This window comes from Dasypus novemcinctus, chromosome 4, assembly GCF_030445035.2.
Source record: "Dasypus novemcinctus isolate mDasNov1 chromosome 4, mDasNov1.1.hap2, whole genome shotgun sequence".
In the NCBI taxonomy this organism is placed as follows: Eukaryota; Metazoa; Chordata; class Mammalia; order Cingulata; family Dasypodidae; genus Dasypus; species Dasypus novemcinctus.
In genome coordinates, this window is record NC_080676.1 from 24,166,137 (window position 1) to 24,184,575 (window position 18,439).

Sequence of the window (18,439 nt, forward strand, 5' to 3'; positions counted from 1 at the left end):
TCACCACAACATTTTTTACTAAATTGGAAAAACTAACTATGAAATTTATCTGAAAGGCCAAGAGGCCCTGAGTGGCCAAAGACATTGAAAAAGAAAAATGAAATGAGAGGAATCACACTACCTGACTTTAAAACGTATTACAAAGCTGCAGTGGTCAAAACTGCATGATATTGGCACAAGGATAGACAAATTGACCAATGGAAATGAACTGAGGGTTCTGATATAGATCCTCACATATACAGTCAAGTGATAATCAGCAAAGCCACCAAGCCAATTCAACTGGGAGAAAATAGCCTCTTCAACAACTGGTGCTTGGAGAACTGGATATTCATATGCAAAAGAATGAGAGAGAAATACCATTTCACACCTTATACAAAAATTAACTCAAGATAGATCAAAGATTTAAATATAAGAGCCAAGACCATAAACATCTTGGAATATAATGTAGGGAAGCATCTACAGGATCTTGTACTAGAAAATGGTCTCATGAACTTCACACCCAAAGCACAAGCAGCAAAACAAAAAATAAATAAATGGGACCTCTTCAAAATTAAAAACTTTTGAACCTCAAAGGAGTTTGTCAATAAAGTGAAAAGGCAGTCTACTCAATGGGAGAAAATATTTGGTAACCATATATCTAACAGGGGCCTAATATCCTGCATATATAAAGAAATTCAATACCTCGAAAATAAAAAGACAGACAACCCGTTTAAAAAATGGGCAAGTGATTTGAATAGACACTTCTCCAAAGAAGAAATACAAATGGCTAAAAAGCACATGAAAAGATGCCCAACATCACTAGCTATTAAGGAAATAAAAATCAAAACAACAAGGAGATATCACCTTACACCCATTAGACTGTTAGCTATTAAAAAAACAGGACTGCAAGTGTTGAAGAGGATGTAGAGGAATGGGAACCCTCATCCACTGCTGATGGGAATGTAGAAGGTGCAACCATTGTGGAGGACAGTATGAGAGTTCCTTAGAAAACTAACTATACAACTGCCATTTGATCCAGCAATTCCACCGCTGGGTATATACCCAGAAGAATTGAAAGCAAGGACACGAACAGATACATGCACACCAATGTTCATAGAGGCATTATTCACTATTGCCAAAAGTTGGAATCAAACCAAATTCCCTTCAAGAGATGAATGGATAAACAGATTGTGGTATATACATGCAGTGGAATATTACTCAGCTGTAAGAAGGAATACAGTATTAACACATGGGTAAGATGGATAAATCTTGAAGACCTTATGTTGAGTGAAACAAGCCAGGCATTGAAGGACAAATATTACATGACCTCACTGATATGAATTAAGCAAATAGGTTAGACTCACAGAGTTATGAGTCTGTAAGATTGGTTTTCAGGAAATAGAAAGGGAGAAGAAGTCTGTGAGTGTGGCACTGGGGAAATGGTTGGGGGAAGGAGCAGGTAAACACTGGGGATTGGTGGGTATGTGGTTGAAACTAAAACTAAAATGTTAGGAATGCTCTTTTGACAATAGAACAAGATAGGGTTACTGGTTTAGCGTTGGATGTGGGGGTCATTCAGGACAGGTCATTCAGGACAGGCTTCTAGGGAGAATGTGAATGTTCATTTTGACATAGTGTGCTATATCAGTGGGTGGAGACCCAGTGGGTGGAGCAGGAAGGTGCTGGACTTCCATCCTGGGGAGTCCTGCTGTGTCCTCAGAAAGATGGCCAGGAGTCTCTCGAGAGCATATGCAGTGCCCAATAGGGGAGAACAGACGAGTGTGTCAAGCCCTTAATGTTGCAAGTAACTATCTGGTCCTGCAAAGAGTGAAGCCTGGTAACCACCAGGCTTGGGTCCCAAGGGGAGGGGGGGGGAGTAATAGAATAGGTGGAATAGAAATCATTTTGAGGGAAATGGAAGTGTTCTACATGATCTTGCAGTGATGGATACAGGCCATGTTAAGTTTCATCAAAATTTATAAAAGTGTATGGTCCGAAATATTAGCCATAATGTAAACCACTGACTATGGTTGGTAGATATGTTTCAATATTTGCACATCACTTGTAAAATGTACCGTCACACAGAAAATGTTATTAACTGGGGAAGGGGGAAAAGGGGGAGGAGGTTGGATATATGGGAGTCCCCTGTATTCTGTTATGTGACTTTGATGTGACCTAAAACCTCTTTGAAGACAAAATGGAAAAAGTAAGACATTAGGGGAATAAATGGAAGAAATGCCACTGTACATACAGGACAACAGATCTTACAGTGAAGAAAGGCAAAATATCAAAAATTTTTTTAAAATTTTTTATTTTTATGATACCAAATTATTTTTTATTTTTATTCTATTTTTTATATTTTAATTCCTATTTTTAAAACTATTGTTATTTCATTTTCTTGTTAATTGTTTTTGACTGTTTTATGGGATTCATTTTTGAGAATGTTTTAGATCGCAGAGGGGTTGCCGCTGTGGCAGGGAAGGTGAGGTTCACCTGGGCTTACATATAAGGCATATAATGTGTTCAAGTGTTTTGGGGGCATTGTCGCAATGGGTGGAGATTCACACAACAACTGAAAGAATGTTGAAGTCCCATCTGGGGGAACTTTGCCACATCCTTTGATGGAACGCAGGAATCCCCCAAGTGCAAAGGCAGTGTCTAATGAGGGAGGATGGTCCATTCATGGGCCCTTGATATTGATGACTGTGCTTATGAACCTTTATTCTTGAAATTGATACATAATACTTTAGTATTTTGGAGTGCCTGAGTATTGCCATCTGAGAGCCTCCTTGTTGCTCAAATGTGGTCTCTGAGCTGAACTCAGCATATGGATGCATTAGCAGTGCAGTGTCCAGTGTGGGACATGACTCCCAGGGTAGGCCTCCCTGGCACTGAAGGATTGCAGCTGGGCACCAATTAGCAGTACAGCTGGGGTGGAGACCTTGACCGAAAGAGGGAAGGGGTAAGGACAAGTGAATTTGTGTGACTAGGAGACTTCGGGGTGAGTCGGGAGGTCATTCCAGGGGTTGCGCTTATGCATGTCTCAGCAGGATTTCATTAACTGTCAAATTAGACACTACCCAAATAACAGGGCTCCTGAGGGCTTTGGGTCAGGGCAGACAGCTCATGAGTTGCCTTGCCAGTGAGTCCTACTTTGGAGTTTGTGCTTCCCAGTGTGACAGAATTGGATTCAGTTGTGGTTTCCCTACACATGACTCTTCTGTCCTTCTATTTGAGCCTATAATTAGTACTAGAGTTGTAGATATACATCCAAGAGACTTGAATCTGTGGACTGTCCATGTGCCAGCTGGGCCCTGAGCCTCAACGGATATGTAACACCTACTCTCCAGTTCATTGCACTCACCCAGGACAATTAACAAGGAGGTGATGAGGTACAACCACCATACCAAGTAACTGAGAGAGCCTACATTTGCAAGCAAGAGAGTCCCATCCATTCACCGTATGGGACTGAAGCCCCCTCTCAATTAGAGGTGGAGGGGGCTTCATCCTCCAAGAGTCCTCAGGATTCTGGAATGGACTGTGGACTGGAGTGAACTTACCAGTAATCTTCTCTAGATTGGTTGTGATTCTAGTAGCAGAAGAACTTGTGTCATTGATGTGGAGGCAATGGTCAGTGGAGGTTCTGGGGTCAGGGAGAGGGAAAACAAGTGTAATATGGGGTCATTTTCGGGACTTGGGAATTGTCCTGAATGACATTGCAACGACAGATGCCATAACCTACAGAATGGTGTGGGAGAGAATGTAATCTACATTGTAAGCTATAGTCCATGTTTATTGGCAATGCTCTAAAATGTATTCATCAATTGCAATAAATGTACTACACTAATGAAGGATGTTGTTAATGGGGGTAAATGCATGTGGTGTGGGGAGCAGAGCATAAGGGAATCCCCTATATTTTTTATGCAACATTTATGTAATCAAAATATGTTTTAAACAAATAAAAAATTAAGAGAAAAATCTACTTAGAACTTCCAGCTTTTATTTTGAACAATCTCATTAGCCTTTTTGGCCAATGGACATTTTCCAGTTAATAAGCAATTACAAATACAATGTTTGTTTTGATTTAGACTAGTGAACTATGTATATATTAGGTAATTATCAAAGGACTGTGAATGCATTTAATTTTCAGAAGTTCCAATTAAATGAAATTTCCCTTAGATTAGCCATCCTTGAAGACTCAGTGACCATCAGGTTCCACCTGAAGGCTTTCCTCTACCAGCACCAACCTCATCCCTCCCCGCCCCTAACTTCTTTAACACCCCACAGCCCTTCACCCCTCCTTTCACCTTTACTGGCACCTGCTCTGCACCTAGCACTTCACTTAGAATTTGCTTTTGAAGTTGGCAGCCTGCCTCCAGCTTTTCTGATTTGAAAGTGAGGAGAGGTGTGCAGCTCCCACTGAGGTTGGATGAGGTTCCCATGGGTAAAGAAGAGGAGGAGAGGTAGAGGAAAGGAGCACAACAGCTAGAGATCTGGTGTGTGTGTGTGTAAGTGTGTAGGAAGACTGTGCAATGAGAGGGCACAGAGGATTCGTGTCCCTGAAAATTTTTAATGCATTTTTTTCGGTCTTCACATCTCTAATTACACCACTTCTAACTGGCTACAATGTCTTTCCTGTGTAAAACTGCTAGTTCTTTAACTGTTAGAAATGAGTGTTCAGACTTTCCTGGTGCTAAATTTTCCTGGGGGAGATTTGTAAGGTTTCTGTTCTTGACCTCATTATTCTGTGTTCCCAGTTGGTTCGGCTGTGCAATGAAGGAGCCCGGAAGATGGAAAGGACTGAGATGATGTACACAATTAACTCCCAGCTGGAATTTAAAATTAAGGTATTTAAGGCATGTCTAAGGGATTTATTACTTGTTCTGGCTTAAGCACTTGTAAATGGTGGAGGTGGTTGAGGCCAACAGATGTGGATAGGCATTTGCTTTTCAAAGAAGGGCCATAAACTGATAAGAGGGAAACTGAACCCCTCAGTAGCAGATGCTTCTGGCAATCCTATTCTTACTTAAACTGGTGAGAGTGACCTTTCTCCAGGAATAGAGAAGTTAGGTGTTATCTATGGGCACATTTTTTCCCCCCAGGAAAATGTAAACTTGGGACAAAGAGTAGTTAAAATAATAGAATTTCAAACTTTTATAATTGAACGGAACCTTTTAGAAATGTCTTCAGTACTTCGCAAAGCATCTTGCAAAATAGCATTATTGCATGAGCTGGTCCAGGGTTTTCTAAATCAAAATCAGGTACTCCTTTTCAAGTCTGCAAAAGATTTTTAATGAATAGTTCTTTTCAAGTTTGACTTTTTCTCATAGTTCTTTAATATGTGCTGCTGTTACTGCTTGTCTGTTACTGCTCATTAGCAGTTGACGGGTTGAACCATAAGAAGAAAAGGACAATTATCGACCAAAGGAGGCCATGGCCAGTCCTTTGCTGACTTAGAGCTGTGTCTTAATGAATGTGGGTGCACGACATGGTGATTCTATTTCATTTTATAGCATGCACATTTAATTAATCAATATAAAATGACTGGCCATATTTTTCCTCTGGTAAAATTGTTCCTAATTCATGCAATGGAATTCTTTTGGTCAGTATTTCACTATTCTGTAAAGAACATATGCTCTGCCATCTCCTGTGCTTTGCGTTACTGATAACAGTACAGTTACACTCATTTATTTTATAAATGCAGAAATCAAAACCCAGAAAATATTTTACTGTCAGCAAGGTCACTTGGCTAGTTGGTGGTGGAATCAGGACTGGGGTCCAGGCATCGCCAATATATAAAAGCAAAGTGATAAGAAAAAGATAAAAACCCATTAGAAAACTGCAAACTAGGAAAAACACCAACCAAAATAAACAACAAATGACTCAAACATTTGAAAAGATGTCTCACTTTACTCAGAAGAAAATTGCTAATTGAAGTAGGATAAATTTTACCTCTTAGATTCATAATAAACCAAAAGTTTGATAACACATTTTTATTGGTGAAATTGTAGGGAGAGGCACTGTAATATGTTTATATATCACTTTCTTATATTATATAGATTGTTACAACTCCAGTGGTGGGCAATTTGCAATAACTATCAAAATTGCAAAGGCAAGTTACTTTTTAATCTTTATTCCCTGAAAAGAATGACATGTGGTTATACTACACTGCTACCCTTAGTATGAGTGTTTCCGGGAACTTGTGCTTATTGTGTGGATATAGTTTTTTAAAGCAGATATTTGGCAGTTAAGCATTCCTGGTATTTTATAAAAAGAAAAGAGCAAGAGAGGGAGCTCTCAAGGGTAAAAATTATTCTGTGGTTTTGAGCGTGTTCCAATTGGCTTATACAAGACTAATGAATAAAGAAAAAAAATAGTATGTAATTCCCTGAATCCAGCCTTTTCTATCAAATTATGATGGATTAATTTGAAAGTACTTTATTTTCACATCCCAAAAGTAGCATGCTGCTTTAAGGATGAAACTCCATGAGGAAAACTACCATAAACTTAAGGACAGATGCTCTGAAGAGTATGGTTAAGTAGATACCCTGAATTTTAAAAAGTTTGTGAGAGATTTTTTCTCTTGAATAAAATCTTTTTAGTTCATACAGTGAATAGACTTTTGTATTTGTCTCATCATCTGTAGTTATCTATGTTTTTCCATACGTTTAGGTACTGATTTGAAATACTGAAAATAGCCTTAGTTGACACTGAGAGATTTCATTACTCGGCTTTTCAATTTTAAATGCTTCAGTGGCAATCTTATTTTTCAGTTACGAGTTAATGGAAGGGTTATCTTTTTTGGTTGATCCAATCACATTTTCTTATTGAGTTTTAGTTGTCACTTTGAAAAATTCATAGTTTTCATATTGGAAAATTGTTATTCATTTTCTCTTGGAGAATGCACTGTTATTTCTCTAATTATATTTCACTATTATAGACCTGTAAATTAATGCTGCATACCATACCTAATATATATCATCTGTCTGCATGTAAGTTTTATATTTTGCTTTTGATAGTCTTAAAAGTACTATAATTTGGCCTTGGGTGTTGAGTCTTTGTCTTTTCCTGTAGCCCTTTCCTTTAGTCTCCTCTTCACGGTGGTTGGTAAAAAGAGGTGAATTGACTGCCTACGTCGAAGACACTGTGCTTTTCTCAAAAAGGACGTCCAAACAGCAAGTCTACTTCTTTCTCTTTAATGATGTTCTCATTATCACCAAGAAGAAGAGGTAAGCATTTTTCTTATGTTCCTGGTTATACATCCCAATTTTAAAATTCCACAATTCAGATGCCATTTAAGCTTAAGTTATTAGGCATATTTAAAAAAAAAAATTTTATTATTATTTTTTAAAGGGATACTTAGATTACATAAATGTTACATGAAAAACATAGGGGATTCCCATATGCCCTGCTCCCAGCCCCTCCCACATTTTCCAACATTAACAACATCTTCATTAGTGTGGTACATTCATTACAGTTGATGAACACATTTTGGAGCATTGCCACTAAGCATGGATTGTAGATTACATTGTAGTTTACACTCTTTCCTACACAAGAGAGATAACGGCCCGTATCTGTCATTGCAGTGTCATTCAGGACAATTCCCAAATCTTGAAAATGTCCCCATGTTGCACCTGTTTTTCCCTCTCTCTCCCCTCAGAACCTCCAGTGGCCACTGCCTCCACATCAGTGATATAAGTTCTTACATTACTAGAATCATTCAGTTCTCGCAACATCCCTGCAGTGGCAAGTTTCATATTATTCCCAATCAGCGTTTTTAAACTTGCATCTTCCACAGAACCTTTGTAAAAAATAAATTAAAAATTGTTCCAGTTAAGGATAGGCTGGGGTGGGGGACACTCCAGGGCTCCCTATATCTTAATTTAAATTCATTGCTCTTCATGATTATTAGTCTAGAAAGTACCCTATGAGGAGAACGTTTTAGCCATACTCCTTTTGAAGGGAATAAAATCACTTGGTTCGCAGAGTGTTTGTTCCTGTTTCAGGCTCCTGGTTCTATTTTCATGGTCAACTCTAGGGAATTGTCCAGGTGGAATACTGTAGAAACCTTTTCTTCACATTATTTGTTCTGACCAACTGTCCCCGCTCTCAAACCATGCACACAAACACCTCAGCTCTGCCTTTCTCTGTGGAACATTCTTTATTAATTGTAGCCAATATGTGTAGGATTGTAAAACATTTTCCTGTTGGTCCTATATAAATATTCCATCTTTCCTAGAACATGAACTTAGAGTAAAAACATAAATCGGTGGTGTGTTATACCTGCATATGAAGGAAATGATGGTGGGCTGAATGGATGGCATGTGACAGGAGCAGGGATAGTTCATAGGGTACAGTGTAGGCAAGAGGAAGAGAATATGGAAACAGACGTCTAAGACGATACAAAATAAAAGTCCAAATTTATCATGAAATGATAATTCTGACTTGCTGAGTTTTTAGTTTGGAAATTTGAACTAAATAGAAACAAAGGTTGAGCTTTTTTTTTTTTTGCTTCTTTTAATCAACCCATGTTATGTAATTATTTCAGCTGTTTGGCTGTTTAGCTGAAATGAAAATTTCATGTGATCTACCATAAAAAGCCATCCTGTAAATATGACTATGATAAATTTATAATGATGCTGTGATTATTTTTCATACTTAGGAAAATGGTGTTTCTCTATCTGTAAGGAGACATGATTTCTTGATTATCTGGGACAGTTTAAATAGTTCTGATATCTAAGTAAATTTTATGAATTAAGATTGGAGAGGAATTACAGCTTTTGTGTTTTTATGTTTTGTTGGTTTCCTATGAGATAGCATGTTTCCTTGGCTTTCTTGGAGATGTTTTGTTTTTAGGGGACAGTAATTATATATGTCTCTACAAGTGCCAGAACTCTTGACTTTTAACATCTTCCAGCTGTTGAAATATTTCTTCTGTCTCCATGGACCAAAAGCATTGACCAAACTTTTTATTTTAGTGATAAAATGTACATTGACAGTACCAAGCTAATTTTAAACTTTAACTCTAGCTTTGATTATGATGTCTCAATGACTTTGATACAAACATTAAGGGTATTTAAATCAGTACAACTCTTATTCTTGAACTTGCACAGAAGCACCCAGTAATTACAGACTTCTGAAAGTTAGAATTAAGGTATATGCTATTCTCCTTGGCAATGGACTTTTCCCTCCAAGGGAGGTGCTGCCTTTATATTTGATGTTGCACTCATAACCACCCCAAGTTTATTTGCTCAGATATGTTTGAATTTGTATTACTAACAAAAGAAAGAGCAAGATAGACAGCTGCAGTTGAGAGGGCAACCTTAAGTATCAAACTTTGCCTTAACCCAAATGCATTTACTCATTCTTACCACATGTCTTGTCCAATATTGGGTATTCTTAATTCAGGGAATAGCATTGGAGACCCAAGTTTAAGACCTGAATATGTGGTAAGGGTGATAAGCAGACTACAGAGACTTGATAAACAAGACTTGGTTTAAAAATGTACAGTATGCACAGCCCTATTTACTTGTTAGCTTTAAGGAGGCAACTGCAAATGCTTTGCATGCCAGAGGCAGCAGGGAAGGAGAACAAGGGCTTTGAGCGAGGTAAGGATTTCAGCTCAGCTGCGAGGTGCAGATAAAGGTAATGACCTCTGCCTGCCCTTTAGGACTGATCCAGCCACCCACTGCCTCCTTGTCACACCAGGATTCAGTCAAGGAGCTTAGCTGGTGGGTCTCCAGTGGTTTTCAACCCCAGGGAGGCTTCCCGCTACTGGGATAGGAACTCCTCCTCTGATCCAGACTAGCCGATGGTTTACACTGAGCTTGTTCCAAAGACTGTGGGGGTGTGACTGCTTCACTTTGCTGTGTGTGTGCAACTGCTCGCGCTTGCAGAGCTAGGCTTAGCTGGTGACCACGGGGCTGTCTTCTAGAACAGGAATTCTAGCTTTTTTGGGAAAAAGTCTTCGGGAGCTCAGAGCTGCTTGTGAGTCACTGTGTTAAAAGCCTGTTTTACCAAATGTCAAAAGGACATGTGTTCCGTTTGCTGACTGTGGATGAGAAAGTGGATTCCATGGTAGGTGAAGCTTTGACTGTAGGGTGCCTGGGTCTGCTAGAGCAGGGTTCTCAGCCCTGGCACCACTAACGTCCTGGACCAAGTAATTCTCGTGGGACGCTGTCCTGTGTGTTGTAGCATGTTTAGCAGCATCCCCGGCTTCTACCCTCTAGTGGCCAGCAGCATGCCCCCTCCCCCAGTTGTGGCGACCAGAAAGTCTCAAGACATTGCCACATGTCCCGTGGGAGGGACAAAATCAACTCCCAGTTAAGAACTATTGTGCTTGAGTGACGGCTTACTGTAAACCAGCTTTGCCTTCAGAGTAGCAAATGTGTGCAATCTATCAGACCTGACACAGCAGTAACAGTAATATTGTAACATATAATTAAGAAATCATTATGTTATACTCATATATTAATAACTGATAACTTATCATATCCTATTTGTACCTAATAATCTCTTATAATTACTTAACCATTACATACTACACCCACATATATGATCTCATTAATCTCATGGATTAAATACATTATACCCATTTTTGAAATGAAAAAAAGTAAATCCAAAGATTCACTGACAACTGTCTTTTATCCTCATTCAGAACTGTCCTTTTTAAAAAAAAAAAAAGATTAAAAAAAATGTGTTTTCCTCCCCGCTCATTGTTTGCAGTCACTGCCTGCTCTCTGTATCCATTTGCTGTCTGCTCATCTTCTCTTTAGGAGGCACCAGGAACCAAACCTGGGACCTCCCATATGAGAGAGACGTGCTCAGTTGCTTGAGCCATCTCAGCTCCCTGCCTTGTTATGTCTCTTATTGTCTTTCCTCTTTGTGTCTTCTTTTTTTCCCCAAAGATTTATTTATTTATTTATTTCTACCCCCCCCCCCTCGCCAGTTGTCTGTTCTCTGTGTTTATTTGCTGCGTCTTCTTTGTACACATCTGTTGTTGTCAGCAGCACAGGGATCTGTGTTTCTTTTTGTTGCGTCATCTTGTTGTGTCAGCTCTCCATGTGTGTGGCACAATTCCTGGGCAGGCTGCACTTTCTTTTGCGCTGGGCGGCTCTCCTTACAGGGCGCACTCCTTGTGCATGGGGCTCCCCTACGCGGGATGGGGCTCCCCTACGTGGGGTCACCCCTGTGTGGCACAGCACTCCTTGTGCGCATCAGCACTGCACACGGGCCAGCTCCACACGGGTCAAGGAGGCCCAGGGTTTGAACCATGGACCTCCCATGTAGTAGACAGACGCCCTAATCACTGGGCCAAGTCCGCCGCCCTCTTTGTGTCTTCTTGTTGCATCAGCTCGCCACATTGCACCAGCTCACTATCTTACTTGTCTTCTCCAGGTGGCACCAGAAACTGAACCCAGAACCTCCCTTGTGGTAGGTGGGAGCTCAATCACTTGAGCTGCATCTGCTTTCCAGAGTTGTCTTTTTATCCTCATTTAGAATATCTCTTATATCTGGATTAGGTCTTCCCACTCATTTTCTTCTGAAGCTAAACACAAAGTTTCCCTCCCTGAGCCCATCACCATTACCTCATTTACATATATAATTAAGAGATGTGCTGTGAAGTTTAAGCTAGTTCTGGAACTCACATTTTTAACATTCATGCCATTTTTCACAGATTTCTAAATGTCAGCAGTGTCGTGTCACTTGAACACCTCCCTTTGGTATCTCACACGTTACCTCCATGTCCACACCTTTTCCTTCAAACCTGTTCCTTCGCCACAGGGTGCTCTCATCTCAGGAAAGGATACTTCCATCCACAGTTGCTCCGGGTTCTCCCTATTCCGGGCTCCTGCCTGAGTCCTTCACCAGTCCTCGCTCCACTCACACACCACCACTGGGGGCCAGCGACCTTGAGCTCTGCCTGGAAGATATCCCTAACAGGTACAGGCCCAAAGGGTGGATGGATTCACACCTTACCGCCTTCATTCCACAGCCAATGTTCCTTTTCAAAAAACAAATCAACTCAAATTCCTCCCTCCCTTGTAAAAAACACTTCTAAGGTCTTACTCTGCACTTGAACCTCACTGAACACCATCTGCTCCTTTGGCAGTTCCTCCAGTCCCCTTTCCAGCCTGGAACACACTTCCTCTCCTCTAACCCCACCCCTTCCCTAAACCTGGTCTAGGCAAAGCCCTTTGCATCCTGTAGGGCTTAGTGAACTGGCACATCGGCTGTGTGTTCTTATCCAGCCCTCTAGATGAGATTTCTTTCTCCTGCTCTGTGGTCTCATAAAGCCTCTCCTGTCCAACATTTGATGTTAATTTATGTGTCCAGGTCTGCCTTGTTTACCTTTGTCCTCAGTGCATATGCTGGTGCCTAGTCCATAATGATGACTTAAAAAGATATTTGTTGAATGGGGGACCAATTGTCCGGATGGTTAATTATAAAGGACTTAAATGAACGCATTACTAAGGGGGCAGGCTTACCCCCAACCCCATCCCCAAGCTAAAGTTTCCTTGATTTCTCTTTCATTTTTGAAAGATACATGATTTTTATATTCTGTGCCCACATACATACATTTCCCTCCACCTCAGATGGCACCCTCATCTGTTTGCTTTTGCTTATTGTTGCTTTTTTTTTTTTTTTTGCTTGTTGTTTGCTTGTTGTCTGCTTGTTTTTTCTTCTTTTTTTAGGAGGCACTGGCAGCTGAATCCAGGACCTCCCCTCTTGGAGGTGGGCGCCCAACTGCTTGAGCCACATCACTTCCTGCTTGTTTTTTGTTTTTGTTTGCTGTCTACTCATTGTTTGCTCATTGTCTTGCTTGTCTGCTTGTTGTTGTTTTTTCACTTGTTGTCTGCTCATTGTTTTTGCTCAGTATCTGCTTGTTGTTTATGCTCTATGTCCACTCCCATATACATTTTTAATTTCTTAATTTTGACTAAAACAAATCTAGGGGAGAGGATGTGGCTCAAGCAGTTGGGTGCTGGCCTCCCACATGGGAGGTCCTGGGTTTGGTTCCTGGTGCCTCCTAAAGAAGGCACGCAGTGAGCTGATGCAATGAGCTGGCACAACGAGCAGAGAATGGATGTGGCACAAGTGGTTGGGCACCCACCTCTCACATAGGAGGTCCCAGGTTTGGTTCCTGGTGGCTCCTACAAGAAGACAAATGGACAATGAGTGGACAAAAAGCAGAGATGAGGAGAAAACACAAAGAGCAGAGACAATGAGCAAACACAGCAAATAGACATAGCAAAACAGACAAGCAGGCAGACAAGGGCGCCATCTCAGGGTGGGACAGAAACAAATCTAGACCTAAATTATGTGGCTTCTCCCATCCTCTGGAGTTCGACCCATTTGCTTAATCGTAATGTCACATAACTCAATGTGAAAAACATTTACGACAATATTTTCAAAATTGTGCGCTACAGTAGAATGTTTTTTGTTTGATTTGGTTTGTTGGTTGGTTGGTTTTTTGGTTGTCTTTGTTTTGTGCTATTACAACAACTAAGTTTGGGGCTTCAAATAACAGTATACTTGGGAAAAAACGTAAGTAATAAAAACATTAAATTATTTTTTTAAAAAAAGATCAAGTGTATTTGGGAAACTCTTAACATGTTCTACGTGCTCTATCCATTCTTCTTTGTGAGATTCCCTATTAGATCATTTTGGAAAGTTTTTGGCTTCTAGTGAGAATTCCCGAACACTGCAAACATTACTTGCAGTGACTCATGCAATAAAGGTACTTACTTCTCTCACACACATGAGGGCTGGAGTGGGCAGTCGAGGTTCAGATCAGGATCCCAGCCTCTTTCCGTTCTGTACTGTTCTCTCTGTTCGCTTGTTGCCAATCTGGCATATAGCTTCATGACTATAGATGCCTCTGAAGTGCTAGGTATGATTTTATTCAAAGGTCGTAGAGGGGGTCACAGGTAAGAAACAGTGGCCACCCAAAAGGGCTTTTCCTCAAATGGCTTTGCTTTTTTATGAGCAGAGGAAAACCGTTCTCAGTGCCCAGAAGACTTCTTGTATTTCATGAGTCAGTCTTAGGTCACAAGATCGCTAGTCGAAAGGGAGGCTGGAAATAGGGGAACAGGAGAGCCATGGCTGTTTTGGGCTGGTCCTGACCCATTCCCGGGGGCTGGCCACTGGGCCTGGTGGCCAAGGAGGCAGGGCAGGAGGACAGCTGGAGGACTCGTGCCAGCACTCCAGGAAACCCGTTTCCACAGGCATTCCTGCTCAGGATCAGCCCTTTGGTCAACAGGAAGTGCTCTTTAGATGTACTGGTTAACAGCTTCCCTCTGGGGTGAAAAGGGTGCTGTTATTACCTTCAGAGGAGACTGAGGTGACGGAGTTACAGAACCCACTTCCTCTGGCTGGTGATAATCATCCAGTTCCCGGGAGCATCTCTTTGGTTGTCGCCCGTTTGCACCCATCAGCTCATATGTGCCCTTCAGCACACTTAGGGCTCACACGCACATACCAAAAGAATGCTGAAGTCTAATCTGGTCTAGTTACCGACAGGGGAAAGAAAGAAAACCTTTCGTTTCTTTCATTCTTCTCCTTGGTCCTCTCTGGCCATGATGTTTTCGGACATTCCTTATGATGCCTGCTGTAATTATGATGTATGATGTAATTACGATGGTCAGAGCCTGTTTTATCCATGTACAGCGTGGCATTCATTTACTGCGCTCAGACTTCCTATGCAACATACCACTGACTTATCAATGAGCCACATACTAGTATTATGTCCATTTTACTGATGAGGAAACTGAGGCAACAGAGAGAAAGTATCCTTCTTCAAAGTCTCTCAGCAGAGAGAATTGCTCTCTTAACAATTTCTCTATGTTCATTACTTTCTGTGTTGTTTGGGACATAAAGCAACAGAACTTTATTCCCTGGCAGTTCTGGAAGCCAAAAGTCTGAAATCAAGCTGTTGGCAAGACTGGTCCCTTCTGAGGCTCTGAGGGGGGACTCACTTCCTTATCTCTAGCTTCTGGTGGCTGCCGACAACCCTTGGTATCTTTCTCTTGTAGCTGCTCAGCTCCAGTCTCTGCCTCCATCCTCAGGTGGCCTCCTTCCCCATGTGTCTTTGTGTCTCCAAACCCTCTCTCTTTTCTCTTATAGGTTCGCCAGTCATTGGATTTAGGGCCCACACTAAATCTAGAATGATCTCATATCAAGACTTTAGTCACAGTAACTTAATTACTTCAGCAAAGAACCTGTTTCCTAAGGTCAAGTCACAGGTACCAGGGGTTAGGACTTGAGCACACCTTTCTGGAATAACGCTTCAACCCACTGCAAGGAGTTTGAGAGGTTAATTACTTTCTACTTAGGTCAAATGACTTACATATTATCTTATCTGTCTTGAAGGTTCCTGTAAGGGAAAACACTCCTCATTCTTAGGAAATTGGGAAAATTGTGAATAAATAAGTTTAGAAAATTTTTGTGAATTAAAAAAAAAAAATTTAGAGAGAAAATATATGCGGAATTTATTTTCCACATTTCCTGTTTCTTGTATATCATCTTTTAACATGGATTATGTTAGAAGCAACTTAAATTTTAAGTATCTACTATTTAATCATTTCTTTCTATATTGATATCCATGAATAGATTGACTCCTTTATGGATATTAACTGACGACTGCCTGCACTGGCAAATTTTATTTTCACATAGGCTTCTCTGGCAAAGTCATATACTAGACGATTACTTCTATAATTTTAATGTACTGTCATTTAAGAATACAGGTGTCTAGTCTCCAACCTAAAAGATTCTTATTCAGCATATCTTGCATGGGACATTGGAATCAGAAATATTAACCAGTTCCCAAATAATTCTTTTGTACGTGGTGTATAGATCCATGTTGAGAAAAACTTTCAAATTTCATTTTTCTAAGATATTTTCAACTTCTCTCACCCCCATCTTAGGGTAACCTAGAAGCCTACACCTGGGCTTTTCCAAAGCAAGTGTTTTGCTAAGTGGGTCTTTTCATAGTTTTACCAGTTGTAAGAGGAAACTAGAACTATTACCAAATTCTTTGCAAGCTTTCCTCTGCCTGTAGCTAATCTACCATCAGAGTATAGGGGAAGACAGTTTCCTTTTCATAACATTTCCTTCCTGCAGAAATTTAATACAGTAGCTTTCCTGATTCCTAGTTCCTAGTGCCCTAAATATTGTGTATATTGGCATAGCTTGAGCTCTGGGACACGTTACAAGTCCTAGGATTTTCTCTTATAGAGAATTACCAAATCATTAGCATATATCCAGGGATTTAAGTTAAAAATTTGTATTTTCTCCAAAGAGTTTGAATGCCCAGTGGCTTAAAACTGCGCATGTTCCCTGGAAAGGGCCATGGCCTGGTTTGATACTATTTTGAGTTTTGCTATCAGAATGCGCTTTCCCATTTTAGAAAGCTGGCCTGCCATTATCGCCTTCCTCTGCAGTATAAACTTCTTCATCTGGAAATTAAGGCTATTAAGGAAAGGCATTAAGACTGATTCAAAACTCTTTTATACCTAGAGGATAAACCTTGATTATTTCTTACTGCTGTGGCATTGGGTTCTAAATTCAGATGATGAGATGGGATGGGAAAAAAAAAAGAGCCACATTTCCTTTTTCCTCCTTTTCTTTGTCTCTTGCTGCCCCACACAACCTTGATTCCTCTGATGTCATGAGTAGTTAGTTTTTTTGGTAAAGAGCATTGACATTTTCATTAGTTGACAAACCTGGCTATAGAGAGGCATGACGTTGACACCTGGAGTTATAACTGTGCTCAAAGCCTGCCCGTGCAATCTTGGGTAGGTTGCCCTTGGTCTGTCAGATCTCGGTGTTCTCATCTACAAACTGGGGATGATAAAGTCATCTTCTTCATGGGGCTTTTATGAAATTGCTTGAGATAGTGCGTGTAAAGTACTTACCACAGTAAATAGTCCATAGTAAGTGGTAAATACATGCCGACTGTTATTAGCAATACTGCTTTTACCACGAATCATTGTCCTCTGCTCCTAGACTATTTTATTGGTTTAAAAACATGGTTTGAAACCTTTTGCCTTTGCTACAAGGTGTTGGAGGTTGTGACATACTCTGGGGCCAGACCTGGAATTATCGCCTCCGAAATAAGAGTGACTTGAGATTAGATATGTTTAACTCCATATATTTCTCTCCCCATCAAGATAGCATGTCATTGCAATGATGGACACAGGCCATTATATATGTTGCCATAACCTACAGAACTGGGTGGGAGAGAGTGTAAACTACAATGTAAATTTTAATCCATGCTCAGTGGCAATGCTCCAAAATGTGTACATCAATTGCAATGAATGTACTACACTAATTAAGGATGTTGTTAATGTGGGAAAATGTGGATGGTGTGCAGAACAGGGCTTATGGGAATCCTCTATATTTTTTATGTAACATTTATATAACCTAAGTATCTTTAAAAAAAAAAAGTAGGTGTGATATGGTGTCTTGTTCGGGACATTGGAATTGTCCTGAATGATGTTGCAGTGACAGATACAGGCCATTGTATATCTTGTCATGACTTAAAAAATGTGTGGGGAGTGGGGCAATGGGAATTCCCTATATATTCTATGTAACATTTATGTAGTCTAAATGTAAAAATTATTTAAAAAGATAGTATGTCAGATGCAAGTGAATGGCGGAGAACCATTGATCTGCCTTTTAAAAAAAAATTATTTCTCCCCCTCACTTCATTGTTTGTGCTCGCTGTCTGCTTATCTTTTTTTAGGAGGCACTGGGAACTGAACCCAGGACCTTCCATGTGGGAATGAGGCACCCAATCACTTGCCACCTCCGCTCCCTGCTTGTTGTGTCTCTCACTGTTTTTCCACATTGTGTCTCCTCATTGTATCATCTTGTTGCACCAGCTTGCTGTGCCAGCCCATCGTATCAGCTTGCTGTCTTGCTCATCTTCTTTAGGAGACCCCAGTAACCAAACCCGGGACCTTTCATGTGGGTAGGCAGACACCCAACAGCTTGAGCCACATCTGTTTTTATTCTTTTTAAATTGGTGTGAATCTTTTGTAAACTTTCGTAGTAGCAGTCTTCTTTACATCTCTCACAACTAATTATGAGACACCTTAACACTGTGTTTGAGAAAAGTGAATTAAGTAAATTTTCCCTGTCCTTCAGTAGAAGCCTGGGGATTGTTGTAGTAATTTGAGTGACCTTGCTGTCAACTTCAAGAGCTTGCTGCTCATTTCTTTTCAGAGCTTTCCTGGTTATACTAGGAAAAAAGCTTCAATTAGGTACCAACAGCCTGTCAGATCCTGCCCATCTCCTCTTTGTCAGGGGCTCTGCGTTCAGGGCACCCCATGGGCAGCCACAGAGGTGCAGGGCCGTGGCAGCTGGTGCTCTGTGATCACAGGGTCGGGGCTTTCTGGTCTCGTGGGCCACTGGCCATTCTTTTTGGTGACAGTGAATCGCAGCATATCCTTATCTT

General features: G+C 40.7%; 1 protein-coding gene across 2 annotated transcripts in view; it reads left to right on the plus strand.

The window, feature by feature from the left end:
* Positions 1–18,439, plus strand: part of ARHGEF26 (Rho guanine nucleotide exchange factor 26) — a 133,018-nt gene that overhangs the window by 90,547 nt on the left and 24,032 nt on the right. For both annotated transcript variants that reach the window (XM_058295178.1, XM_058295179.1), the window contains exons 9-10: positions 4,737–4,826; positions 7,054–7,208. In XM_058295178.1, the coding sequence (XP_058151161.1) occupies positions 4,737–4,826; positions 7,054–7,208 (245 nt within the window). The remainder of the gene's footprint in view (positions 1–4,736; positions 4,827–7,053; positions 7,209–18,439) is intronic.